Source organism: Pistacia vera, unplaced genomic scaffold, assembly GCF_008641045.1.
Source record: "Pistacia vera cultivar Batoury unplaced genomic scaffold, PisVer_v2 Contig908, whole genome shotgun sequence".
Lineage (NCBI taxonomy): Eukaryota > Viridiplantae > Streptophyta > Magnoliopsida > Sapindales > Anacardiaceae > Pistacia > Pistacia vera.
Window position 1 is genome coordinate 15671 of NW_022196788.1, and position 27457 is coordinate 43127.

Consider the following 27457-nt stretch of genomic DNA (forward strand, 5'->3'; position numbering starts at 1 on the left):
TTAATATTTGATTGAAAATATGAAAATACCCTTAAATAGTTTATTATAAATTAAAATTTAGTTAATTTAAAGTCTTTATTCGACTATCTATTAGTCAAAGTATAAAAATAATTTTTTTCTTTGTTTATTTAATTAATTGGGAATATTGATTTTTTATGTTAATTACTAAAAATAAAAAACATTATAAATAATAGTGATGTGATTTTGATGACATTATAAATAAATATTAAAATTTTTTAACTTTATATTGTTTACTCCTAACTTTTTAGGTGAGGTTAACTATTTTTTCTTTTTTGAATTTTAATATTTGACTTTTTGGTTATTTAAAAAATAATAAAAAATTTATAAAGTAAAATATTTAAAGGTATTTTTGTCTTTTCAGTAAAATATTAACGGAAAACATAATAGAAGTATAGAACCTAACGAAGGGTAAGAAAGTGTCATTTTGAAACTTGATAGGTGGGAAAGGGTTGTTTTGTCAAACCTTGGGTGGGAAAATGTCGTTCTCCCTATTGATAACAATCAAGCTCACAAGTGGTCCATGTGCCAGGTCACACATACTGTTTTGCTTCGTCTAATTGCATCACCCAGTCCCACGCATTGTATAAACATATACTATGCTTGGGTATGTGCAATTGTGGAGATCTCGGTTATAACCGAAAAACAGATCCATTAGGAGTTTCATTCAAGAAATATTTGGCAGTATTATTTTTTATTTATCAAAATGTGCAGCGAGTCTACAGACGAGGTCCCTTGCCCGACATTCTTCCGCCCCGAACACAAATGCTTGTTATAGACTATTTTTCAACCACCTATGTAAATGTATTAAGTTAACGAGTCTAATAAGAGTGGATTAGAGTAGAAATACTTATGTTAAGACTATTAATGTACTTCAATGTAACTAGTATTTTTGTTTATAACTTCTTTAGGTCCTAATTATTTTTAGATGTTAATCCAATTCAGTTAAGCTACCGTATTCATAGTATGGATATTTGGTACATATCTTTTATATAATTATAATCGTAGATACAAACTTTAAAAAATTATTTTCTTTATTATTTGCATTAAATAAATATTGGTCATTCAAGGGATTAATTTCCCACGTATTAGATTTTAAATGTAGCAACGTTATTTTTTTTGCTACGGTAGATTAGAAAAGTCTCCGTTTGTCACTTCCCAAATATCGCAGACTTCCGGCTAGACCGCCGTCAATTTAACACGGTAGTAATGGAAAGTCAAATAAGTCATCTCTCACCCTCGCAAGGTTTCCCGCCTGTGCAATTACTTCACTACCCATACTTTACCCGTCAAATCACAGACTCAACCTCAGCAAGTCCCCACGTATACAGTGTCATTCTCGTCAACACAAAAACTTAACCTCCAACCTTGACACATCTCTGCATGTCCAAATACTTCCCTCCCTCTCTCATCTCATCTTTCCTAAATATACATCGCTTTTCTCGGCAATCGAAATTGTAGAAACGTTTCTGAAACGATGCAGTCAGTAAGGACCCGCCGCAAAGTGGCTCCAGCCACCGCAAACGGCGGTGACTCAGCCGAGAAATTGGACCAACTTCTCCTCTCATCCGCCATCTGCAACGGCGAAGACTTAGGGTCGTTTGTTCGCAAAGCCTTTGCATCAGGAAAGCCCGAGACACTCCTCCACCATTTGCGCCAGTTCGCCCGATCCAAAGAATCCGAAATCGAGGAAGTCTGCAAGGCCCACTACCAAGACTTCATCATGGCCGTTGATGATCTCCGATCTCTGCTCTCTGATGTCGATTCGCTCAAATCGGCTCTCTCCGATTCAAACTCAAAACTCCAGTCTGTAGCTGGTCCGCTCCTATCCTCACTTGACTCGTACGTAGAAGCGCAAAATATTTCGAAAAATGTTGACTTAGCGCTGAAATCAATTGTGTCTTGTATGAAACTGATGGAGCTTTGTTCACGAGCAAATCATCATCTTTCAAGCAACAACTTTTACATGGCTTTGAAGTGCACAAATGCAATGGAGAATGAGTTCTTAGATAAAACGCCTTCGTCTACTTTAAAAAGAATGTTAGAAAAGAAAATTCCAGCGATTAGAACATATATCGAGAGAAAGGTAAACAAGGAGTTTGGTGATTGGCTAGTTGAGATCCGTGTAGTATGTCGAAATTTAGGTCAATTAGCAATCGGTCAAGCTTCTTCGGCGAGGCAACGAGAAGAGGATTTACGAATCAAGCAGAGACAAGCTGAGGAACAGAGTCGGCTCAGTTTGCGTGACTGCGTTTACGCTTTACACGAGGATGACGAAGATGGATTTAACAACGGTGTTGAAAGTGATAGTAACGGTGTCTCTGGTCTGTTAGGGTTTGATTTGACTCCTCTTTATAGGGCTTATCATTTACACCAAACATTAGGTCTTGAAGATCGATTTAAGCAATATTATTTTGAAAATCGGAAGCTTCAATTGACGTCTGATTTTCAGGTATCCTCAATGACTCCGTTTTTAGAATCTCATCAAACATTTTTCGCCCAAATTGCTGGTTTTTTTATTGTTGAAGATCGAATTTTAAGGACCGGTGGTAATTTGATATCTAAAATTGAAGTTGAGAATTTGTGGGATGCAGCTGTTAGTAAAATGTGTTCAGTACTGGAGGATCAGTTTTCGAGAATGCAAACTGCTAATCATCTCCTTCTGATTAAGGATTATGTGAGTTTGTTGGGTGTCACATTGCGCGGATATGGGTACCCAGTTGATGCTTTGCTTGATGTTTTGAGTAAACATAGGGATAAGTATCACGAGTTATTGTTGTCAGATTGTCGTAAACAGATTGCTGAAGCCCTTGCTGCTGATAAGTTTGAGCAAATGTTGATGAAGAAAGAGTATGAGTATTCTATGAATGTGCTTTCATTTCAGATTCAGACATCGGATATTGTTCCTGCATTTCCTTATGTTGCGCCATTTTCGTCTACGGTGCCTGATTGTTGTAGGATTGTGCGGTCCTTCATTGAGGACTCAGTGAGTTTCATGTCGCATGGTGGGCAGCTGGATTTCTATGATGTTGTTAAAAAGTATTTGGATAGGCTTTTGGCTGAAGTTTTGGATGAGGCTCTTATGAAACTTATTAATACATCTGTTCATGGGGTTTCTCAGGCAATGCAAGTTGCAGCTAATATGGCTGTTTTAGAGCGCGCTTGCGATTTTTTCTTTCGTCATGCTGCACAGCTTTCAGGAATTCCATTGAGAATGGCAGAGAGGAGTAGGAGGCAGTTCCCTCTAAACAAAGCGCGTGATGCTGCCGAGGACATGCTGTCTGGGTTGCTTAAAACAAAGGTTGATGGTTTCATGACATTGATTGAGAATGTGAACTGGATGGCTGATGATCCCGTACAGAATGGCAATGAATATGTAAATGAGGTCATAATATATTTGGAGACTCTCGTTTCTACTGCACAACAAATATTGCCCGCTCAGGTTCTTAGAAGGGTTCTACAAGATGTTCTTTCTCACATATCAGAGACCATTGTAGGGGCATTATATGGTGATTCTGTTAAGAGGTTTAATATAAATGCTATCATGGGAATGGATGTAGATGTTCGACTTCTGGAGTCTTTTGCTGATAATCTAGCTCCCTTGTTCACAGACGGGGATGCAAATCAGTTGAAAACAGCTCTTGCTGAGTCAAGGCAGTTGACTAATTTGTTATTGAGCAATCACCCTGAGAATTTTCTGAATCCAGTGATTAGGGAGAGGAGCTACAATACTTTGGATTACAGGAAAGTAGTGACAATATCAGAGAAGTTGAGGGATCCTTCAGATCGGCTGTTTGGAACCTTTGGAAGCAGGGGAGCCAGGCAGAATCCTAAGAAGAAATCTCTGGATGCTATGATAAAAAGACTCAGGGATGTGAGCTGATTTGGGACGGAGCTTAATGTATGATTCTTGGTCTTTTTCCCTTACCACTGCTGATTGTGATTGGCATATCTTTTAGAGGTTCATTGCTAACTCTATTTGGCTTTCGATAAGGCCTTCCAATTCTGGTCATTTGATTGTATTGTTAGCCATCAAAATTTTATTTTTGTTTGTAAAATAAATTCTCATACATAGGTATTCAGTTATTGCATTGCATTCTTTTGAGGTATATTAATGAATTTGCTGTCCCTTCTTGCATTGTGTGTTAAGGTTAAGATCTAATGGTTAATTGTTAGGCCCAAACAGTACCTTATACATGCATCAGGATACATATAAGAAGAGTAAGACCTTTCGTGTTGATGCCATCATTATTCATGTTTGAACTTACATGAACCAGAACTTAACCTTCGGTAAGCTTGAATTTGGTGGTTTAACCAGATTGCTTGATTATTTGGCTCTTGGAGGAATGTTGTCAGTTTGGAGTTCTGATTACATTTTCTGTTAACCTGACTTTTCTTATTAGGACTAGATAGATTGGTTTATATGCAAATGGCTATATTGATTATTTGTGAGAAAAGAGATTGAATAGGATGCTGCAGGATTAAAGAGTGAATTATGAGATGAATTATATATATTTTTTAATAATATTAGCATGAATTAGATCAGGTATTATGAAGCTCGCACTCCTTTTTGGGGAAAGAATCTTGTATTTTGAGATCATGTTTGGCTTGTACAAAATGGTGATCTAGTTTTTAATACTGTCATGGACTTTTGGATTTCATGAATAAGCCCAGTATGAATTGTTAATCGGTGTTATTCTCTGAAGTTGGAATTGGTGACAATCTGGATAACACTGCTAAAATAGAATGATTGGTCTGAATGTATTGTATTGTATTAAGAAACATTTATGTATAGCGTTAGTTAAATCTTTATTTCGTGTCTTCTGGGGGCAAATAATCGTTTGGAGAAGGTTATTAAAAGTTTGGACAACTTTTCAACTGTTTATTTTGAGTTTTTCTATTTAAATATCTCTCAGCTTGAAATTGGTGAGGGTAGTGGTTGTTTATTGTGATTCCTTGTCTTACACCTGTTTGTGTTGGTTTAGAAAAAGGATGATAGTGTATGATAATTGAAACTCTTGTGTTTCTTCTAATGTTCCTATCTGCTTCAGCTCATGATTGAACTTGGTGGTCTTCTTTGCGTACTAGGAAATTCTCGTCTACCACTTTTCTGACCCTCTGGACAAGGCTAACTAATCTTCATGTTAATCCAACTGCTTCGGAATGTGCTAAGTAGGAGTGGTTGATGTTGATCAGACTAATAATTGTATCAATTTCGTAATGAGAGGCGCCTCCACCTATTTGACTGTGTTTGTTGAATACTAATTTTCTTTATTTAATCTCGTTATATTAATTAAGATGTCTAATTTCGAGATTATTCTTTCTATAGTTTGAATGAAGGATGATGCAGATTGCTGTCCTCACCCATTTGGCGTTATGTAGACTTCGCCCTTGCTATATTTCGAATTTCTAATTCAGCCGGTAGCCCAAAATCTTAAAGAAGGGACCAAAGTTTGATAAATCAGTTGTATAGCAATATGTATATGATTATAACATATTCAAGGAAATGAACACGACCTCTATTTGTTATCGAAATCAACGTTATGTTGCTTTTCCTTGACCACTGGGCTCAAGGTCACCTATGACATGAGTTGAATTTTACGTTCAATTTGCATGTTTGACAATTTTTGTAGTAAGTTTTCTACCAGAATTATCCTCGCTTGACCTGAGGATCTCCTTTACTGTGATATGTAGGTTTCCGTTTTAATCGGTTGATTTTGGTAGTGCCGAAATCTTTTCACCTCAATATCATTAAAGAGTAAACGGCATGTTCCCACCCAATGATCAGCGAAATGGCAAGTTGCACCATGGTTCTATTTATTCTAAATTTTCACCTTTAAATTAACAAAAAATATTTAATATAACGTTATTAACAAAAATTGTTTAATATCCAAATTTTCACCTTTAAATTAACAAAAGTTGTTTAATGGTTGCTTTGGTTTGATTTTTGGAGTTGTTTGAGTGTAGTTTGTTTGGCTATTGATTGGAGTTGATTTGTTGAATTTTGGGAGATTAGATTGTTAAAAAATTGGCCATTTTTCACTAACCCGCCGGCGCCCAGCATCTGTTTTTAAAAAGGCCACAACCAACGGTGGCGGCAATGGCAATGGAGATCAGGAGGGTTAGATGAAGAAGAAGAAGAAGGGAGGGCAATTTGGTAATTTTAATCCTACATATATGGAGTTCACTGACTCTGTCATGTGGGTGGGGGTCTGGAATAAATGAAACTAGGGGTGGAAATGTGTGCTTTTGCCAATCTTTGGGTGGGAACATGTCGTTTGCTCTATCATTAAAAGAACAAAATTGGAGGTTTGATTTGGGTGAAGAGTGGGGTATTGGTTTATTTTTAACAAGGAGAGGCTGAAAATATCAATAATTCTTTTGTCTGTACTAATGTGTGATTTGATTGTTACAGAGCATCTTAAATTGGAGAGCTGTCACCATCTGCTTACAGCCCTGCATGCGTGATCACAGATGCCCCTTCCAGTTCCACCGCATCCACATCCGTTTCGTCTTTCACTTCATCAGCCTGTCAATTGTTTAATTTCACTTTCTCCAAGCCTATCTACTTTTACTTGGCTTTAATTTACACATATTTATGGTTAATCAGTGCAGCAGAAATAACTTGTAATACTACGTGGAAGCTTCAGCTCTTTACAAACTGTCAAAACAGATCGGTTGGATATGGTTAAGATACTACTGTATCTTGAGCGAGAAAATATCAAGGATATAATGCAATTAAAACCTTGACTTGAATAACAATTGTGACAAAACGGCCTCCATCAATGTATACCGAAATCATAAAATTCATTTAATGCAAAACCAACTAAGCAACTACAATCAAGAAAGAAAGAAAGAGAGAGCGAGATGGGTTTGTTAACCTTGTTCGTTTTGATCTCCTTCAGAGCCCCAATTGCTTTAAGCGACAGTAATCCGTCTGCATATGAAGTTATTCAAGAATACGACTTCCCGGTGGGTATTCTTCCTAAAGGAGTAACGAGCTATGATTTGAACAGAGATACTGGCGAGTTTTCAGCATATATTAACGAGACTTGCAGCTTTTCCATTGATTCTTATGAGCTGGAGTACAGTTCCACAATCACAGGTGTTATATCCAAAGATAGAATCAACAACTTGAAGGGTGTTAAAGTTAAGGTGATTCTGCTGTGGCTTAATATCGTGGAACTGGTTCGTGATGGTAATGACCTTCGATTCTCCGTGGGGATCGCCTCTGCCGATTTCTCAATCAATGATTTTGGAGAGTGCCCTCAGTGTGGGTGTGGATTTGATTGTAATGATTTTCTATTATCTTCTTCTTAGTTGATTGTAATGAAATTAGGGAGGTTTCACCCGTATCCTCTATTGATCTTATTAGTTGTCATTACACCTCATGCATGGTGGACATTGGTTTTGTTGGGAGGCTTTGATGATTGATCTTAACCAATTGATTCGAGATAATTTCTGGAATTATAACTACAAAATCTAATTTCATTTTTATGTTATTGCAACTTGTATTTTAAGTTTATTATTTTAAATATAAACGGAAAAGAGATTGAACATCTTCTTACTGGGGTTACGTATATATGTTAACTGAGACAAAGATTGGGGATCGGAGGTGAAGAGTGAATCAGACAGGGTGACAAAGAAGGAGGAAAAATGCAATTTTTAATGATTACTATTGCGTAAATCAATATTTACTTACTCGAATACTCCCTCTAGTTTTTTAATAAATGACGTTTTGAGATTTTAAATTTTTTTAATTTTTTTTCAAATTAAGTGTTATTGTCTTATCTATGACATCTCCTCTCCCCCCATCTCCTCTTTCTCTCTCTCTCTTTTTCAAACGTCATTTAACACAATTTTTCCATCATTACTTTTTTTTCGTTACATTTCTCACCGCACTTTCAGGAGAGGAGCGAATAAGAGATAGAGTAGAAGAGAAAAAATTTTTACATTAAAAAATTAGTTTATTCAAAAGTGTGCTTAGTTTATTAAAAAATGTGCGATTGCTTAAAACGACTTTTATTTAGCTATTTTTTTACGATTATGAGGTTCATTCGAATATGAAATCCAATCCTGGAAATACAGCATCCCACCTTTTTTTCTACGCAAAGTTTCGATACATTTCGCAACCGAGAAATTTCTACTGGAGCAGTTGCTATCTGGGAATAATTAGCCGATCTAGATTTACGAATGATTCTAGATTATTAATTGGTAGTATGGAAAGAATTAGGGGAAGAAGGACCCACAGGTAATGAATGGGAAGATCGAAAAATTGGAAGAAGAAGGGATTTTTTGGTTAGACGCATGGAATTAGCTAAGCATTTTCTTCGAACAAATATAGAACCCGNTTTATTATTTTAAATATAAACGGAAAAGAGATTGAACATCTTCTTACTGGGGTTACGTATATATGTTAACTGAGACAAAGATTGGGGATCGGAGGAGGAAAAATGCAATTTTTAATGATTACTATTGCGTAAATCAATATTTACTTATTTCATTCTAATGTTATCTATTTACAGAGTTCAGTGGTCTCAAATGTCTCATCAGCTAAAAAATTAGCTATACCAACTTACAATTAATCATATCCTAAATGTCTGATGAAATTTTGACTTACGTAAAATGTGTTGCTTCAGGTAGTATATATATGTATATTATATTCCAACTCATTTAGAAGTTACAACCACCTCTTCGTCTTGCACTAACCAAACAGTCAAAAGGCAGATAATATTTCAAGGAAGATGAGCTTATTCTTCCAACCCAAATCTCATTTCCTCAATGGCGTCTCTGTCCCTAATTTTCATCTTCTTGATCTTCTTCTCAACCCCATTTGTCTTCGCCGATGACAACACCACCACCACCACCAAAACTGCATACGAGATTCTTGAAGAATACGACTTCCCCATTGGTCTCCTCCCCACAGGTGTAACAGGCTATGAATTTGATAATTCCACCGGTAAGTTCTCTGTCTACTTGAACGGTACTTGTACTTTCTCCATTGATTCATACGAGCTCAAGTACAAGTCCACCATTACTGGTGTTTTAACCACAGACAAACTGTCAAGTTTAAGTGGTATCAAAGTCAAGGTAGTCCTATTTTGGCTTAGCATTACTAAAGTGACCCGTGACGATGATGAGCTCGAGTTCTCTGTGGGGATCGCTTCAGCTGATTTTCCCGTTAGTAATTTTGATGAGTGTCCAACTTGTGGGTGTGGCTTTGATTGTGTCAATATGAGTGGAAAGAAGCGCAAGTTCAGTCCTTTACTTTCGTCTTATTGAGTAAGTTTTCCTTGAGACTGCTTCGTAGTAAAAACCACGGTGATGGTGCTCCATGTATTATTAGATTATATCGTGCATTTATCTGTAATATTAACGGTTTGTTTCTAGCATTTGGCTGGAGTCTAGATATCTTGACTTTGTGTTTATTATCGTCATCATGATTGATTAATGAATTGAGATCTCATAGTCATGCCACATGGTGAATTTCATTCGAAGAATATGCTATTTTACACTTTATTTTATATTTGATACTTGGATTACCCATTTGGTAAGGAAACTAATATCTCAAGTAATCACCATGACTTTTCAAAAAGGTTTTGAAATCTATACCTTTTCAATGTTATTTTTGGTTGACAAATACCGCTAGATGCCACGTGACCTGAGGTTCTCAAAGGCGGTGTGTGTAGAAGGCAAAAGCCCAATTGATTTGTAGTTCATTTCCTACATTTCATCGTCAGCTTTTGGTGCCTAGTGGGAAGTAGACTAAACGGAGAATTTATTCTGTTCAATCTTTCACCGAATAAACACAAAAATTAAACATCCTCCTTCATTGAACCAACCCCACCCATGATGTCGTTCCCACTCACACCTGTTTATCTCTTCCTTTTTTCTCTCCTCATCTTCCTCAACCAATCCACTCTCGCCGCCTCAACCACCACCAACACCACCGATTCCGATACGAAGACAGCCTATGAACTTCTAAATTCCTTCAACTTCCCCAGCGGTCTCCTCCCAAAAGGTGTACAAAGTTATGATTTGGACCAAAGGACTGGCCAATTCCACGCCTATTTGGGTGGCACGTGTAGTTTCTCTCTTGAAGGTTCTTATCAACTCAAATATAAATCCACGATCAGCGGTTACATATCCAATAATAGACTCACTAGCTTGACTGGCGTAAGCGTCAAAGTGTTGTTTCTGTGGCTGAATATTGTGGAGGTTATTAGGAATGGAGATAATATTGAGTTCTCTGTTGGGATTGCTTCAGCCTCGTTCCCGATTGATAACTTTTATGAGTGTCCACAGTGTGGTTGTGGATTGGATTGCGTGAATGGGCAAGTAAGCAAGCTTAGAACGAAATCTTTTGTTTCTTCCATCTAGCGGATTCAATCTCTCCTTGAATTCGAATGATGGTCGTATGTTATTTGGGATGGATTCTGTGGGGTTAGTGTTCGTTATCTATGAAATTGTTGAAGTTTTACATGGTTTGGCTGGAATTAATTTCTTTATCTATTTTATTTTCTGTTTGTTTGTTTATATTTGTGTTTGGAATGCTTATATTGCTTGTTCATAGATTATATTACTTTATTATTGGGGCCTGCCGAAAGATCCCTCAGTGGACAATAAAAGAAGACTGCAATTAGTTATGTATGCAGTAGATAAGCGGGGGTGAGGTGAAATCTAAAAATCCCCTTTTCGTAGGTGATCCTTTCAATTGGCTAGAATCCGTTAGTTATGTTGTGTTGTGTAGGAAGTTTGTATCGATTAGAATAAGAGATTTGTATTATGGGGCAAAATGGGTGGAATAATTTTGTAAATTAAATTGATACCTTTAATTGTACTTGAAGGGAAAAATGAGTGTCAAATTGCCTATAACAGTTCATATAATATCCACTGTTGTTGAGTTTGTTCATTTTAGCAAATAATTGTTAGGCTATGCACTACATTGGCAAAACTCTGATTGACTATGAAAAGAAGTACGCACCATTGGAAAAGACTTGCCAGGTTAGGGATTGAAGACACAAAATAGTCTGATACAACCCTCCTTTGTGAACTTGTTCATTCTTGTCAAGGCATATCATTCAAGTTCTTATTCTGCTTTCCATCCCGGCCCTGAGGCAAGAGAATGAGCAACCAAATGAAGGAACTAAGCCCAAACTAGTGGTCTTGAGTCAAGTCCTTTGGTCACCACCAACCTCACTCAAACTAACCTGCATCCTTCTTTGTCTCCATCGAGTCCATTCCTTTGGTCACCACCAACCTCACTTGAACTAACCTGCAGCCTTCTTTGTCTTCATCGAGTCCATTCGATCCTGTCAATAAACAATTTCAATTAACATTGCCTTTACTCTAAGCCTAGCAAACCGTCTAACTTGAACCAACCTTGGGGAGGGAAAGAGAAGGTTCTGAAAGGGAAGCTCAATTAAATGAGTGGGAATTTGGAAATAGAGAAATCACAAAAAGTTTTGTTTGCTTCTGCCTTGCTAAGGGTCGCTTCATTTTTGTGACTACAATCTGTTTGGCAACACTTACTAATTCAGAATAATGGTTGAAGAGTTAGTCCTTCATGAACAGGGGAATCACTGTTAGTATAGCATGTTGCTTTCTCAATATTTCAAGCGAAATTGTTGTTTGAATGTCATGTAAGATTTTGAGGAGATCAAAACCAGGTTAGTAGTCCACCCCAAGTTTCTTGTTGTTGGTAGAAGTTATATTGTTGTTTAAGTACGTTTTTGTATAATAAGTTGTTGAGAATGTGTTTTCATTGTTATTTTGTATTTTATAGATATCTGATATCATAAGATTTTAATCTAAGACGGAAAGCCTGAGGGCACATGTAGTTGTGGTTGATCACAGATTGGACACTTGCATGGCAGAGAGACTTATTTTATATTCCAATTTGTGAAAGGAATGAAGATAGCTCTGTAGAAACTCTAAGATTAAACTAGGTTTATCTGGAATTACACTTGATGAATAGTTATTGTTTCCTAACTTGGAGCAGTATGCTGTTTTATTTAGAATGATAGATGCTAGGCTGACCATTTAAGGTTAAGAAAGCAGGATGCGGTCAAAAGTTTGGAAGGATCTTAAAGGTCTGGGTCATAAGAAAGTTTTCTGTTTTTAATTATCTGCTCTGCATTATCTCCTCTAGCCATGGGAGATTACAAAATATAAATGCCTGCTCCGCTTCTTGCAGAAGCATTAAGTAGATCATGCAGAAATTTATGTTAAAACCCCCAAGTTATATGTCTTGAGTAGTGCTCAATACCATATCATATTCTGGCTGTACTCTTATGGTCACGTTCCATTTCTAAACTTGGGTTAATTTTGTTGAAATGATTAACATGTCTTAAAAATAAGCCTTAAAGTTGAGGCTATATTATTGGTGTGGTCATTGATATTTTCTAATTTAGGCAGAGGAGGAACAAAGTGATGTAGGACAATAAACAGCAAAGAGCAGATAAATTTAGGAGATGTCCTTTGAAGAATTCTGGTAATTATTTTAGTGCAAAATGAAGGGTGCTATTAACACATTGAAGCAATTATATGTTTATAGTTTGTTCATGATCTATTTCTACTACTTTGCTGCCTCCGTTTTTTTTCCAAGTCTCGGTTGTGTGCTCCATGGTGTTAATACTCCTACCAGGCTAAGCAACTTTTGTACCGTCTTTTCAGATTGGGGAAGCATATACTTGTCCAATAATATGTTTCACCTTTAGGTTCTATTGATTTTTGTGGTGAAATATTTGATGATATTTGGAATCATCCCCTACTATTCTGTTTGCAGATGTAGAGATTGATAACATTCATGACTAGTTTAAATGAGGCGAAGGCGAATATGGCTTTTTCTTTCTCTATCAAATCAATCCACTATTCCTTTAATTTCATTGTTGCTTTTTTAGTTGTCAGGATCTGTTGTATTCCAGAAACATTCTCTGATAATTTGTGGATGGCTATGACCCGCACAGCTACTCTGTATTGCAGAACAAAATTCAAACAATGCAAGTTACTTTAGTTTCTGGTTAGCTGTAGTTTTACAGAGTTGTGTGTTCATTGGCCATCCTTCTAGTTCTGGGTGAGATTCGTTGTTGACAACATAGGAGCACAGCAGCTGTGTTGTGGACATAATCAATTAGACAACGTCTTCTCAAGTTTTGAAATGATTCTATTTGTGATATTTTTGGTGAACATATCAATCAGACAAATCCACCTTTGATATTTTGACACTTGCCCTATTAACAGCCTTCCGCTACTCTTTTGTGGCTAAAATGATCTTCCGCCTGGAAATGAAAACCTGTACATAGAATCCTATTTTCTGATCCATGATGGAAGATTTTGATCCAGCTAATTCAAGGTTAATATCCGTTGGGGCATGGAGTTTGTCTTCTTCTATGGAACCTGCTAGATTATTCATTCGGACCAAAGTTTTATTTGCACATGTTTTACTTCTTTTCATGTGTAAGAATTGCTTATTAAAGTGGCAGCCACCATCTTCGAATTTTCCAAAGTCCTCGCATGCGAGAGAAAGCACAATTATTATTGCTCAAACTTTGTTGCATCCTGGAAGCAACTCTCGTCAATTTTAAACGTATTCTACTTTCACAAGTAAACTGTAAATGACGGGACAATCCACCACAACCACATTCATAATTTAAGCATCGACCCAAGTACAGTTTTTGATAGTTGACTCTTCTCATTCAGTTATGCTTGTACGTGTCGTCAGCAGGAGTCGGACCATTCACCGCATCTTAGGTTGCATTGCAAACGTGACCCACCACAAAAAAAATATATATATTGAAATACATGCACTGAGGGACTCATTAGCAGGACAATTTCGGCCTCACTTGTAGCATCTTTTCCTCCACACTTATTTATTAACAATCATAGAAAGACCTAAGCAATGTAACAACAACGATATTAATAAAATAAACAACCGATGATATGCGGCTCACGTATAAGTTTGTGATGTTGGACAAGTAAAAGGAACGATAAACACAATAATGCTCTATTGTCGCATAATAACAAATAATTATATAAAAACAATAAGGATGTGACTTTGTCTACCGTAGAATATTATGAATCTAGAAACTACAAGGCACAAGACGACCAATAACAGAGTTGGCTATTTTCTAGGTAAGTTGGGAGCTTATAGTATGTATTTTGTGTTTACCGTTGTTTGGCATGATTACTTGACTAAATTTATTATGTAAACTTATAAACACAAAAATAACAAATCCCAAAAGGCTGAGAAGTCGGTAAGGGAAAGGAAAACTATAACAGATTTTTTCATCAGATTCTGGATTGCAATGGTTAGATATCTAAAACCGTAAAACGTAATGTAACCAGTGGTTAGGATTTGGGGCTTTTATACTAAGATTTTATCATGTAGAAGAGACAGGAAACATGCAGTGTATTGCGCTTACGGCAAACCTATTGCATAATGAATATTAGTAAGATGTAACCAGAAACCAATGACACGTTCGCATAAACGACTAGAAATAGAGGCACGAAAGTTCATGCTGGCCTCTTAGCAAGTAAGCTAAAAAAACCAAACCAATGTGGCCTGGCCAAATACTAATTGAAGTAAAATATTAAAATTGCATTTAAAAATGTTTAATACGGCAAATTACAATCACATATTCTTCTCTTGTAAACAGAGGACAACAATTTCCTTCCAACCAAGATGATGAAATTTTCAGGACACCTCAACAGCTCTTGGGGTTAACCATCATACCCATCCCATCCATTGGCCATTTCTTTGTTGAACCATGATTTTTTTTTTTTAATTATTATTTATTAATTTAGTTCTTGTTCTTCAAGAGCGTGGCACGTAGATCGGCCATGTCGATCTCGTTGGCACCATTCTCAGGCCTGTAGTAACCGGTAACGGGGTCCGGGACCCATGACACCTTCTCAGTTGATCCCACCTTCTCTTCTCCTGACTTCTTCATCATCGCCCCACTTCTTGCTCCTGTTCCTCTAGCCACGTTCGACACAACTCCTTGTGATGCCACCGCGTATCCTCGTCTGTTTCACAAACAACAAAATATTCATTATTATTCACAATTTTTATTATCTATTAATCCATTTTTTTTTATTGTAATAAATAGAGTTTAACTACAAAGTAACTCCGACCATTATTCATGCGGTTAATTATTTCCGACTCTGTTTGGTTACCAAGAAATTGAAGGAAGGGGAAGAATACGTAACATAAAGTATATATAATCATGAAAGAGGAGTAAAAGCATACCTATAGATAGCGTTAGAGATTCCGTCGACGACAACAGCAGAGAAAAGCTTAACGTTGGAGAAAGAGCCAGCCATTTTTCTTATCTTCAACTTTGAGATATTAATTAAAAGACTGCTGCAGAAAGTAATTATGTTATTCTCTTTTCTTCACTGAAGAATACCCTCTACAGCAGCCAAATAAACTTCTCACGATAGCTGACTCTCTCTCTAGAAAGATCTATTTGTGATAAGAAAGAGGAGCTCTGGTCTCTATATAGAGAAAAAATAGAGGAGCCTCAGTTTCTTCGGGAAATACCGTCCACCTGTGTAACACGACCCAGTAAATTAGGCCCTCCTCACACGTAAAGGACCTGTCGTTGTTTGCCACCTGGTTGTTACTCGTCACTGCAATAAGACGTTTTATGTTTGGTGTCAAAGCCTAAATTGATGTTAGTAAGTACTTGTTGTCTCTTAATTACTAAGATCAATATTATTTTACAATACATAAATTTGACAAATTTAAGTTAGTATTAAGAATAACACCAGGTTTATAATCCAATTTCACGAGCTCTTTAAAAATGACGTGATAATTTATCATTAATTAGTTATAAAATAAGTTATATTTAGGTTTTATATCTATTTATGATCATTAATAACGAATTGTCATATGGTAAAATACGAAAGAGGGTGTGGACTTAGTATTAATCTTTTAAAATCTGAAATTGATCTACGGCTGAGATTGGGTGGAACATTTTCTTCAATCAACGTGTGAAAGCGGAGCGCTTTTTGTAACGAAGAAAAATCAGCGTGGGTGCCAAGTTTAAACAAAAGAAAGGTAAACAATTTTATAGCCGTTGATTAATGAGACCACATGTCATCCAGACAGTCCACGTGTGGAGGGACCACTCTATAAAATAGGCGGCGGTTTTTTTTTTCTTCTTGTCCTGGAAATTTAGAGTCTCTTTTGACCACTCGGGCTCCTGAAAGGTCTGGGTGAGTTGCAGGTCCCAGCCAAGTAGTAGAGGGTCAACATTACTCATCGTGGTTTTTATGATACAAATTTTCATCTCACTTTTTGACAGCTTTGAATTAGGGTTAAGCCGCTAAACCAGTGGCGAATATCAAATATAAAGAAAAGTGCACAGGCTGTTGTGTTTCACTTTGGCCTCACATGTTTAACATATTCAAGTTCCCCGTGTTGGCTTTCCTCTTCTGCTCTCAACCTCTAGAATTTGTTTTGTTAGTTTATTTTATTTATTATTTATAAGATGCCTCTATCTGTATCTTTTCGAGATCTAAAAAGGTTATCAAGTTAGAGTTGTCTCTTTGTCTGTGCACCGATGAAATGCAGAAACCATTATTGGTCCATTAAATACGTGGAATGCATGAACATGAACATGATCTCTCCTCTTAACCCTTTCAGAAGCTCATGTATATTAATTTAATAAAGATTTAAAACTTCAAGACAAGTAGAAATTCGGAAATTCCTTGGTATAATGAATTGATAAGACCAATAGTGTGGAAAAACCATAGCAGAGCGCTGCTATTGAAAATACGGCGCCGCATCAAGCGGCTGTTTGATTGTTAATTTGGTCCCACAATCCCAGAAATGTAGCAGACTGTTTCTAATGGACTCAGTGTATCAATAGATGTAGGAACAGGTCATGCATTATGTGAAAGAAATTTGATTATGACGAACCTTCCGTGATGTTGCTTAAATCTTTGTCAAACTCTTTTTATTAATTAGTAAAGATAAGTCAATACCTCATCGCCACAAGAAGATTAACGACAGCAAAAACTATATTGTATTATTTTGAGAGGCTTATTAATTATTCCGTGATGCGCTGATGAATGATATAATACTACAACTAAGTGATTGATGTCTGATGATGACGTTTTCCATTTCAATACAGAATCTGACTTTCATTTCATCACAAGAGGTTTTTGTCTTTCATTTCATCACAAGAGTCGGGGTTAGATATTCTTACGGGATTCTAGGGTCATATTCTTTCAACACCGTCTCACGCTCTATATCATTTAACCCACCACTTTTTTTTTTTTTTTTTTAATATTTTAAATTCCACAACTTATAATTTGGAAGTTAGATGCAATGCAATTTTGAATTATTATTTTTAATTATGTGTCATTTGTTTGATTGAAGTAACAATCATTCAGTATTTCTAGTTTATATGACAGACCAAGCTAATTTTATTTCAATATTTTTATTCTATCAGTTATACTATGATTAAAAAATGAGAGGTATAATTGGGCAATGAAAACAAGATGATTTATATGAACAAAAACCAAATTTGTTTATCGAACACGGCCGATGTTGCAAAATTTGGGCCAATGCCCAACTTTTAAGACTCTAAAATGGGAATGAAGGCCCATATTTGGAGCCCCAAACATGGAGAGTAAACCATGGGGGCCTGCAATGCAGTCGCACATAAAACCCTCTTAAATTCCCAAATAGCGCTTTCGACAGACAACATACCCGAGACATGGAGGAGGTAAATCCAGGCAACGAAATTCCTCAAAACATGACCATTTACATCAACAACCTCAACGAGAAAATTAAACTCGAAGGTTATGCTTCAACTATCTCTTTCTCTCTTTACATTCATACGTATTGTTTGTATCAATCTAATTTAATTTTTACTGTATTTGGTTATTAATTTTAGAGTTGAAGAAATCGCTCCATGCAGTTTTCTCTCAATTCGGGAAGATATTGGAGGTTTTAGCATTCAAGACACTGAAACACAAAGGCCAAGCTTGGGTTGTGTTTGAGGATGTTTCGTCCGCCACTAGTGCTATCCGGCAAATGCAGGGTTTCCCCTTCTATGACAAGCCTATGGTAAGCTGCCGTTTTGAATTTTACATTTTATTCAATTATTTACTTAATTTAATAATCATGTTTGAATGCGTCAAAACAATTACTTGAGACTTTGGAAAGTTAAAGTTTAAGAGTAATGTATTTGTAGCCTGTTGTAGTAATCTGGCCGTGCAACTAAAATTTGATAGACACTTCTGTAACTGAAATAAGTAAGGGTTTCATGTGTGTATATTCCAATGAGGGAAAAATTCATGTATGGTGGCAAGACAATGGACAGCAACAATCATATTCAACATTGATAAACTGTAAAATAGTGATCATAAATCTATAATCTCTTCAATTTATGCTGTTATTTCGTTGGTCAAAGATCATTTTGGTGATTTGGATTTTTATTTCAATTTTTGTTATAGTGATACGCGTTTTGTGAGTCTCAAGCATTTCCTTCTAATTGTAGCTTGAATGACGCAAATAGTTTTGCTGTTAATTGAGTACAAAGAAAGTAAATACTTGCTGTTTTAGGTTCACGGAAAATTTTTCTTCTGGTTGTTCTGTTGTTCATGTGATTGCAGTTATACTTACTCTGGTTGTAATTGTATGATGTACATTTTCCCTTATGCCTTAGAGAATGAGAATTTATTTTCCTATGGATAAATACTGATGGACAATGTGTAACTTAATGCAGAGAATACAATATGCTAAAACAAAATCAGATATAATAGCAAAGGCAGATGGTACCTTTGTTCCACGTGAAAGACGGAAAAGGCATGAGGACAAGGGTAAGACTCCCTTTAGCAGAGCCGCCCCCTTCTTATGGAAGCACTTATGTCACTTGGTTCTCTTTTATGGTTTTTTCCTTTAGATTTTTTTTTTTTTTAAAAATCTTACTGGACAAATCTTCAAATATCAACTGTGATGAATCTTATGTAGCAATGAACATCTTATTTGATCATTTCTATAGGAAGTTGAACTTTTTTTTTTCGGTAGTTTCTTAATTTAATTATATTTTTATCTTATGTAATCTTAATTGAATTATGGTCATGGCATGAATACAAGTGACAATGAAAATTATTGCCTAATATGATAGGAAGAGGAGGAAAACACAACATATGTTAAGTGTCACTTTATTTTGTGTAAGACTGCATAGTTGTCTTTCCTTTATCGTTCTTCGATGAACAAATTTGGTGCAAATTTATAATACACCTTCATCTGACCTTGGATGTAATTATTTATTTGTTATGTGTCAGGTAAAAAACGAAAAGAGCAACATGATGCTAATCAAGCTGGAATGGGTCTGAATCCTGCATATGCAGGTGCCTATGGTGCAACACCTCCGGTAAGTGTCTTGATTGTCCTGGGAACAGAATGCATTTGAGTGGAATTTTGTTTTTAATTGACTTCAATGACTTTGCATCTATGTGCTTGTTTGCTAAAGGTATAGTTATTGGTTTATCATGGCCAAATCAATACACTAGACTGAAACTATTATTGCATTTCAAGAATTTGATCATTTACTATGAAGCTACCAATACTTGAATTTCAATTGGAAAAACAAAAGGAGGGAGGCTAAAATGTAGAAGCAAAGTAATTAAATGAGCTTAATTCGGAGAAAGAGAGAAAATACTTTTATTTAATCTACATTAAGTCCACTTTTTGGAACCGCTGGAAAACATGGTCTTAATTATTCTTAGATATCCAATCAGGGTAGCCTAGGAAAAATGACTCTCTTTCAATATTCTGACATTACATACAGAAGTATAGTTGGTTCCCTGATTCTGTGGAAATTTATATCTAATTGTTCTTCCTATGATACTAATCATTTATCTCTTTCCAAAATGATGCAGCTATCACAAATACCGTATCCAGGAGGTGCAAAATCTGTGGTTCCAGAGGCTCCAGCTCCGCCAAATAACATACTATTTGTTCAGAATGTTCCCCATGACACAACTCCAATGGCACTGCAAATGTTCTTCCTCCAGTTCCCTGGTTTTAAGGAGGTTAGGATGGTGGAAGCAAAGCCAGGGATTGCCTTTGTGGAATATGGAGACGAGATGCAAGCAACGGTAGCTATGCAGGGACTCCAAGGCTTGAAGATCGGCCAACAGAACTTGTTGATTTCCTATGCCAAAAAGTAGAAGTGGTGCTTCTGTTGATTACCTCTACTAATTGTTGTTACCTTGCAGGCATTTAACCTACAATATTATCAATCTAGTTAGATGTCATGCCTGCTAGTCTGCAGTTATCCCGTTAAATTCTCAGTTTCCTGGAAGCCCAAGTGTATTAGATGTATGATTATGACTGCCATGAATTTTTCTGCACTTTTTTCACTCCCAAAATGTTTAATTAGCTTAGTAGTTTGAACGACATGAAGTTCGGTGTATGTATTGCTGTAAAACTATTTAGCCTGGTAATATTTATATTTTGTTTGATGGAATTGAGTTTTTATGCTTTTACACGTGCTGAACATAAGCAGCTATCTCTGATATGAGTAGTCCATTACTGGCTTGTGGCTAGTCATAATTCTTTTCGCTGTGAACTGAATTTAACAATAGTCCTGAACCTGCCCGCTGGCCCCTAGCCCCTTTGGCCCAAACCTTCTTGGTTGAGCCGTTGAGGTTGATTTCACTCAGTAGCGAGGTTGACCTCAGGAGTGCGACATAATTGAATTGAACCAACACTTCATATCGCATAACTTGATCCGTAGTAGAATAGCAATTTGAAATCCAAGTGACGTCTAACATAATTGAACCAATACTTTCTACAAGGTTACACACATACGTCGTTGTAAATATCGCGACAGAAGCAAGCAAGCTCTCAATAATGAGAGGCATGCATGATCCCACCCTAAATGATAAATAACAAACCTTTTTTGTTTCTCTACTACAGTAAGAGATGCATGAAATTCTTTATCACTAACTATACCCTCTCCAACTCAGTTTTGTGTTTATTCAATTGGTCCTTCAACTCATTCCTCCATCCTTGAATGAGTCTCTCCTGTTTATTGATTATCTCGTTTTTAGTCTTCAATTCTTCTTCCATCATAGCAATCTCCTGTTAAAACAAGGGAAATACTTCATCAAGGTCCCCAATGATCCCTGAGTATCAACAATATCAAATGCAGTGTGGTTTGTAGGTCACCTTTCTAAGTATTTCAGTCTTTGTCGGCTGATCCTCCCGTTGCAGACTAGTAAAATACAGTTGTAGCTTCTTGGCAGCCTCCATAAAATCTCTAGCGTGCCTCTCCACATCAACTAAAACAATTACGAAACAAGAAAAATCTCTTATACATGGCTTACATTAGTAAACATTATGCATTCCAATTAATATACACTTCAATGTAATATTCAAATTAGTTCATATTCATTGAGCGATACACATAGTAATTCCATAAAAGACTGAAAAACTCAATTAACTTTGTCCCATTAATAATGTTAATAATGGTAAAAACCTACATCATAAAGTAAATCCGGCAACAGATAAGTAAAACATTTGTCCATTAATTCAGACAACAACAATTTCATTGAGTGGCCCGAGATTAAGCCAAGAAAGTTGACAGAATATTCAAAAGAGAACTAAGAACCGAACTATCTCAAGGTTCACGAGAAACAGAATAATAATGGTACACCGTAATTGTAATGTTAAATTATAGGCATACTTTAATGTCTGTTGATTATGCTTTTCTCATAATCACTTCCATTACCAGAAATGCAAGAGAAGCGGATAAATAAGAATGTTATCTACAGCTGAGACTAAATTCACTCCTGTCAACCAAAGGTGGTGATGTATAAGATCACAGTTGGGGCCTTTTCTTTTCTTTTAATATTATTCCTTTTGGGTTTGACATGAGTACATAAGATGGTATCATAAACCATAGCTGAAAAAAATCATGTTAAAGACCTTTTCGGATTCGGTTATACCCCCAGGTTTAACAGACAAAAAAAAAATGAGATTCAAAGATTTAACAAAATATATATATGTATATATATAAAGAACAATATCTTTCATTAATTTTCATTCTTTGAAAACGAAATCTGGAGGATACATGGATATGGGCGTTGTCTATGAATCCGAAATTCTGAGTCCTGAAAGCTATTTCATTAATTTTCTGTTAAACCCTCACAATTAACCACAGCAGTTCTTACAAGCTAAGCTAATTAGTAAGTCAGTAAAAAGCCATATGCATCATATATTTCAAACTTTCAAAGTTTGGTCAAACAAGGTCAAAGCAACAAAAAGTTTGGGGGTGCAAGAGGATTTGGAGCAAGCATCGTTTGCTTATTGGAATGAAGCATGTGGTGGGTTAATTAATGGAAAACAGCATTGAATAGATGTTGTGCATGAATTAACAGTAGTAGGTTAAAGGAGAGGAAATATTACTCTGATGAGACGGATGTGGAGAACGGTCGATTGCTTGGAGCTCTCTAGCGGGCAAGCACGGAAGCAAAGCGGCTTCTAATGCTGATACGCATGATATCATGTCTTCCCGAGGAGACTGGGCCGCTTGTTCAAGTTGTTGATCTATCGCTGCTTGTTGAGCCATCAGATGTTGCTTCTATCTTTATGAAAATGAATTCCCAGAGAATATCAACATTTAATCAGTTAATACCTAAATTTAACTATACGAGCGAAATACAAAGGTACCTGCAAACGATTTCTCTTCAACTCAGTGTCAGTGAGCTGCGCTTCGATTATGAGTCGTTGCCGTCTGGCAAGGTTACTTTTGGGTTTTTATGCTATATACTGCAGTTCACTTCTGATCGGGCCGGGTTTAAGACAAGGATCCGACACCACAAGTCACACCGATATTGCTCCACTCAATTTCACATATTACCTTTTTTTATTTATTTTTTTTGTGTGAAGTACAAACAGTCCAATGAGGTAAACTGTTCTGTAGATTGACCCTCGGGCCTAAGTTTTAGAAGTAAAGAATCACCAGGCTTCGCTCGTTGGTGATATAAAATTTTGTGTTTAACCATTCAATTTGTGGAAAAATAAATAAAAAAAAAATTACCCCTATTATCTTTTCTGGGCTTAATTTGTGACGAATTGATATTGAATCAGCTATCAATCCCAGCGAAGTGAACCATAAAACATCACAAGGCGAACCTTATACTGTATGTGAAATAATATAATCATTGATGACAGTCCATGATATAAGAAATTCTACATGACATTGACATAACTCGTTTGCAATATTTAAAAATGATTGAAATGACTTTATAAGTATACAATATGGTTTTACTTTTACAGTTCAAACTTCTAAACCGAATTGGGCATGATCTTCCTTGAAACTGGAAAATTTTTAAGTTTATCCCTCATGAGTATAGCAGAATTTAGCATGAACAACATAACGCATCCGAATCTGTTCTACATTATACACTATGTACTCGTTATGCCTGCATGCAACCTGCAAGAAACATTTAAATTACGTATTCAATTTATATCTTAAACACTTTGAATTATCTTCCACTTATTTCCATTTACAATCCAAAGAAAATTGAAACTCAAAATTGGAAAAATGAGATATAAAAGAATAATAAAGTGTTGTACCATGGGATAAGATTGCTCTTTGGGCAATCCAAGTGGAACAATTACACCATCTTCCAGAACCTGTGCTTCTGATAAGTCGGGTGCAATTTTACCAACTCCTTTTGTGCTGCAATATTTAATTAACCAATGGTAAACAGTTTAAAAATGTACAGAAAGTGCAATTAGTTGTTGTAAACTTATCAAAAAGGAAAACACGGCATTAGTTTTAAGTAGAGATGACCGTGAGCTCTCCTTCTAGCTGCAATTTGAACTCGGCTGTCAGTATATCATTAGAAAGTTTTCTGACTTAGCAGCCACAATAAGTAATTAAGTATGATGCAAGGAAGAGAATAAGATTTGACATACAACTATGGAAACTCAGATCCTTAATCCAATTTCCCAAATCGTCTAAATTTTAGTCAAGAGCAAAAGAAAAAGAAAAAAAACGCAGAAAGTAAAATAATAGAAGCGACCTGCGTTTTATTTATGTCCAGTGAAGAAAACCAAAAATGATTTAGAGCATAAGAAATAACCTGAGCTTTCCCTTAGGTAACTTGTCAGCGTTGCAATCCAAAGTCAGAAGCTCGTTCATATCACCCAGTGCAACCTGGATAAAAGAAGGGAATAAGATCAATTCCTTTCGCGGACATAACATTTTAGAAGAAGAAATCCAGAATCATTGATAAAACACGGCTAAAATAAACAAAGCTATCTTTACAGGAAGAACAAACCTCACACAAAAGTAACACAGCATCTGGAGATTTGCTGTTTGCCACACAATAACCCACACTTCTGGAAAACATATCGGAAAAATAAACACCCTTCCCAAAATCACAACCTGATACAGGTGCCTCTGGAGGAGCAATCCGTAAACCTGCTCTTAGAATATGGCCTTTTATGGTTAGTTGAGCTAAGTGTAATGTGATATTCAATCAAACTTGCTCAAATAGGATAACCTTGTGATAATATGCCAGCCCAGTTTGTCAGTCGAGAACCATGCCACAAAAGCATTCTATTTTTTGTGCCAGAGAACTGCATAAGAAGAGTTCACAAAACTTGAAAATATTAGAATTTGAATGGAAAAAGCAAGAATAGGAGGAAAAAAATCTTGTATTAGAAAGAATGATAGCCGTTGGGACAATGAATTTTCACCTTTTCAAAACGTTCACTTTCACCTTGCCTCGAAGCCCTAAATATATTATTAAGTTTATAAGATACTTCTGTGTCAGTGTTCTGTAGATATGTCTTAATCTGCAGGAAGAAACAAAATTTTAGTTTCAACTTCTTATTACGCAATTGAAGAAACTAAACTAAGTAGACCATATGGATAGTGAGATACCATGGAGTATTCTTTGGACTCAGCTTCAATTGGTTCAAGCTCACATTGAAGGCATTGATACCATGAATACAGTGGATCTTCCTGGAAAATCAATGAAGTATATTAGTTAACCGTTACAAGAAGGAATTTGTCTATTATTCATAAAGGACCTGCCGACCTGCCGATGGGCAGTGGCCGCATACTATGTGTCCAGCTAGAAGAAGAGAGATCAAATTGTCTAAACACATTCTTTACTATTAAGTACTTTTTGTCCTATCACTATATATAGTAGTAGTAAAGAGTTGAATCACTTCATTTTTATTTAATTTTTTTGCAATTACAACTTTTCACTAGAATACAAACTGGGTTAAAATGGCCATCCAAAGATTAATCATCCAAACAACAGTTCTATTGGAGCATGACAGCAGTAAAGGTTATGGCTCAAGAATATTTGATTTCAGAATTTCAACTGATTGCAAAAAAATTTACAATGAAATTTGGAATTTGCATCTGTTATTGAGAGACTTATGAAATGACATATATGGGAAGTAGTAAATACATGCCTAAGTTGCCTACACAAACAATGCGATGAAGAGTATTAATAGAAAGCCAACCTTTGCATATATATCCTTCGTCAATGATGTTGCATCGTACCCTAGTTTGCATAGAAGAATATATCAAACAATCAAAATTACTGAAGTAATAGACAACATCTGTATCAAAAAGATTGGGTCAACAGCTTATAAATAGGACGGACCACGTAGAGACGCTTATTTATTAGTAGTCAGCAACTAATTTTTGTCAACTTCTGAAAGAAATTCCTAATATTTTGTAGAAAATTTACTGACCTAAGCCCATGATTTGTTGCTTCATCATGTTGTTATTGCGAATAAGAGATATAAAATTTGCAATTCGAGGATCAAGTTTTGACAACTGAATCTTCGTCACAGAATTAGGCATATCCTGAACCTGATACTTAGAATAAATTATTAGGACAGGACCATGCTGTTGATTAAACAAAAACATGAATAATTATTATTAATTTGCTTACATGCTCCAAAACGTGGTACTCTGCCTTTATGTGATCGGGCAAGTATTGATCCAATACTTCACTGTATTCCGTGTTAGTTATAACTTGCTTCTTCCCCTTTATGTCCACGTCTTTTTCTCCTTTGTCTGATAAACGAAATTCGATTCAATCTATCGGCAAATTCTAACACTGAATTGAATGAATATCCGATACCTTCAGACTCAGAGCAGCTCTTTAAATTTTTCCACGAGTCCGTAAGAAGTTCTTTCTTTAACCAGTTTCCTGAAATTCCTTTTAGAAATGCTTGGCGTTGGAGGCTGTCCATTTGTTGAAGAACCTCAACGGCTCTGATTTTCTCGGATTCGTTCGGATCATTAAATCTGGAGTCTCTTTGCCTCTGCTCACCAACTGACGCATCAAGTGAAGAAATGTTTTCTTCGTTAAGATGCGATTTCAACCTTTTATCCTGCAAAGGCATTGATTAATTCTGAATAAGTTCAACATAGTTAGTAAGAAAAAACAATGAGTAATCGTATTACCAGAGTGTATTTGGGACCAGTGGTGCTTAGACCATGTTTGGATGACTCTACTGGAAGGTCATGTACTTTAGGCTTCTCGGCCATCTGATTGTCAAAGAGATGAAATCTTAATGAGAGAATGTGTCTTGAATTTTCACCGTTTGAAGAACTGGAATGGAGGGAAGCGCTGAGGGAGCCAAAAACAAGTAACAGGTATTTATAATTTTAACTTTCTTTCTCGAAAGCTTCAAAGAGAAGGAACGCAGAGAGCCAATATTGTCATGACATGATATAGTCAAGAAGAGTTACAATTTCCACTTCTACGGGAAGTGGAAATTGCATATCAATTTCAAGTATATTTCCTTTAAATTTTTTTCGTTGTGTGATTTGTCGGATTTGGAATTCTATTGGAAACGTCAATAAAGTAGAGCACGATACTTATTTTGGCGCGGTGAGTCTTGATTCTAAAGCGAGGCAATGCGGGTCCGAGTCAAAGACCATTGACCCTAGTTGCATACCTAGAACCACCGTTGCATTTAACGAAAACAACATATTCCCATCCGATGTTTAACGAAATCTTAAGTTGATATTCTTAGTTGCATTTAATTCTTATTCACACCCTAAAACTAACGTTGTTTCCTTTATTTTAATAGATTTTTAACTTTTTATTATAGCACAACGCATGTTAGCACGCTAAAATGCTCCGACGCTTTCTTTGGCAGAAGACGGTTCATGTTAGCAAAAAAGGCTCACGTTAGCAATGTCCAAGCTGACGGTTTTTGGCTTTTTCCGATTGATTCCAAATTCCAAAATTATTTTCGAGACCACCGTTGGACTCCCCACAACCTCCTTTACCAAATCCATACCTTCACTTGCCGACCTAACTCACTGTTTTTTACCACCTCCAACAGCTACTAACAATGTTAGTTTAAGGGGAGGAATCTATAATAAATGTAAATAAGGGTATCAACTTGAAATTTCGCTAA

The 27457-nt window shown here is 36.1% G+C and overlaps 8 protein-coding genes across 14 annotated transcripts; 5 read left to right on the forward strand and 3 right to left on the reverse strand.

The window, feature by feature from the left end:
- The first annotated feature begins 1361 nt into the window (after positions 1-1361).
- Positions 1362-6549, forward strand: LOC116119837 (exocyst complex component SEC15B-like). Of its 7 annotated transcripts, none has more exons than XM_031405765.1 (2): positions 1362-3919; positions 6434-6549. In XM_031405765.1, the coding sequence occupies exon 1, from the start codon at positions 1496-1498 to the stop codon at positions 3899-3901; it is 2406 nt and encodes an 801-aa protein (XP_031261625.1). In that variant the 5' UTR covers positions 1362-1495; the 3' UTR covers positions 3902-3919; positions 6434-6549. The 7 variants fall into 7 exon arrangements, 4 of the variants coding, with proteins under 4 accessions (XP_031261625.1, XP_031261624.1, XP_031261622.1 ...); XM_031405764.1 differs by lacking the exon at positions 6434-6549 and adding an exon at positions 5348-5720; XM_031405762.1 differs by lacking the exon at positions 6434-6549 and adding an exon at positions 5070-5333.
- Positions 6550-6858: 309 nt separating this feature from the next.
- On the forward strand, positions 6859-7515 carry LOC116119838 (uncharacterized protein At5g01610-like). Its single transcript, XM_031405767.1, has one exon. It carries the CDS (start codon positions 6886-6888, stop codon positions 7336-7338), a length of 453 nt encoding a protein of 150 aa, XP_031261627.1. The 5' UTR covers positions 6859-6885; the 3' UTR covers positions 7339-7515.
- Positions 7516-8713: 1198 nt separating this feature from the next.
- LOC116119832 (uncharacterized protein At5g01610-like) lies at positions 8714-9512 on the forward strand. Its single transcript, XM_031405757.1, has one exon. It carries the CDS (start codon positions 8800-8802, stop codon positions 9298-9300), a length of 501 nt encoding a protein of 166 aa, XP_031261617.1. The 5' UTR covers positions 8714-8799; the 3' UTR covers positions 9301-9512.
- Positions 9513-9723: 211 nt separating this feature from the next.
- Positions 9724-10528, forward strand: LOC116119831. The gene has a single exon (XM_031405756.1). The coding sequence runs from the start codon at positions 9868-9870 to the stop codon at positions 10396-10398; it is 531 nt and encodes a 176-aa protein (XP_031261616.1). The 5' UTR covers positions 9724-9867; the 3' UTR covers positions 10399-10528.
- Positions 10529-14558: 4030 nt separating this feature from the next.
- LOC116119833 (protein SENESCENCE-ASSOCIATED GENE 21, mitochondrial) lies at positions 14559-15500 on the reverse strand. Its single transcript, XM_031405758.1, has 2 exons — positions 15269-15500; positions 14559-15045 (listed from the first exon to the last, which is right to left on the reverse strand). The coding sequence occupies exons 1-2, from the start codon at positions 15340-15342 to the stop codon at positions 14820-14822; spliced, it is 300 nt and encodes a 99-aa protein (XP_031261618.1). The 5' UTR covers positions 15343-15500; the 3' UTR covers positions 14559-14819.
- Positions 15501-17691: 2191 nt separating this feature from the next.
- On the forward strand, positions 17692-20511 carry LOC116119858 (U1 small nuclear ribonucleoprotein A). The gene is made up of 5 exons (XM_031405793.1): positions 17692-17832; positions 17928-18100; positions 18762-18855; positions 19324-19412; positions 19921-20511. The coding sequence occupies exons 1-5, from the start codon at positions 17748-17750 to the stop codon at positions 20209-20211; spliced, it is 732 nt and encodes a 243-aa protein (XP_031261653.1). The 5' UTR covers positions 17692-17747; the 3' UTR covers positions 20212-20511.
- Positions 20512-20911: 400 nt separating this feature from the next.
- On the reverse strand, positions 20912-22809 carry LOC116119859 (mediator of RNA polymerase II transcription subunit 28-like). The gene is made up of 4 exons (XM_031405795.1): positions 22718-22809; positions 22454-22632; positions 21215-21327; positions 20912-21127 (listed from the first exon to the last, which is right to left on the reverse strand). The coding sequence occupies exons 2-4, from the start codon at positions 22614-22616 to the stop codon at positions 20993-20995; spliced, it is 411 nt and encodes a 136-aa protein (XP_031261655.1). The 5' UTR covers positions 22617-22632; positions 22718-22809; the 3' UTR covers positions 20912-20992.
- Positions 22810-23093: 284 nt separating this feature from the next.
- LOC116119857 (poly [ADP-ribose] polymerase 2-like) lies at positions 23094-26645 on the reverse strand. The gene is made up of 12 exons (XM_031405792.1): positions 26493-26645; positions 26167-26419; positions 25975-26099; positions 25772-25892; positions 25538-25578; positions 24945-25025; positions 24758-24856; positions 24562-24637; positions 24337-24479; positions 24139-24212; positions 23627-23732; positions 23094-23483 (listed from the first exon to the last, which is right to left on the reverse strand). The coding sequence occupies exons 1-12, from the start codon at positions 26574-26576 to the stop codon at positions 23385-23387; spliced, it is 1302 nt and encodes a 433-aa protein (XP_031261652.1). The 5' UTR covers positions 26577-26645; the 3' UTR covers positions 23094-23384.
- Positions 26646-27457: the final 812 nt, after the last annotated feature.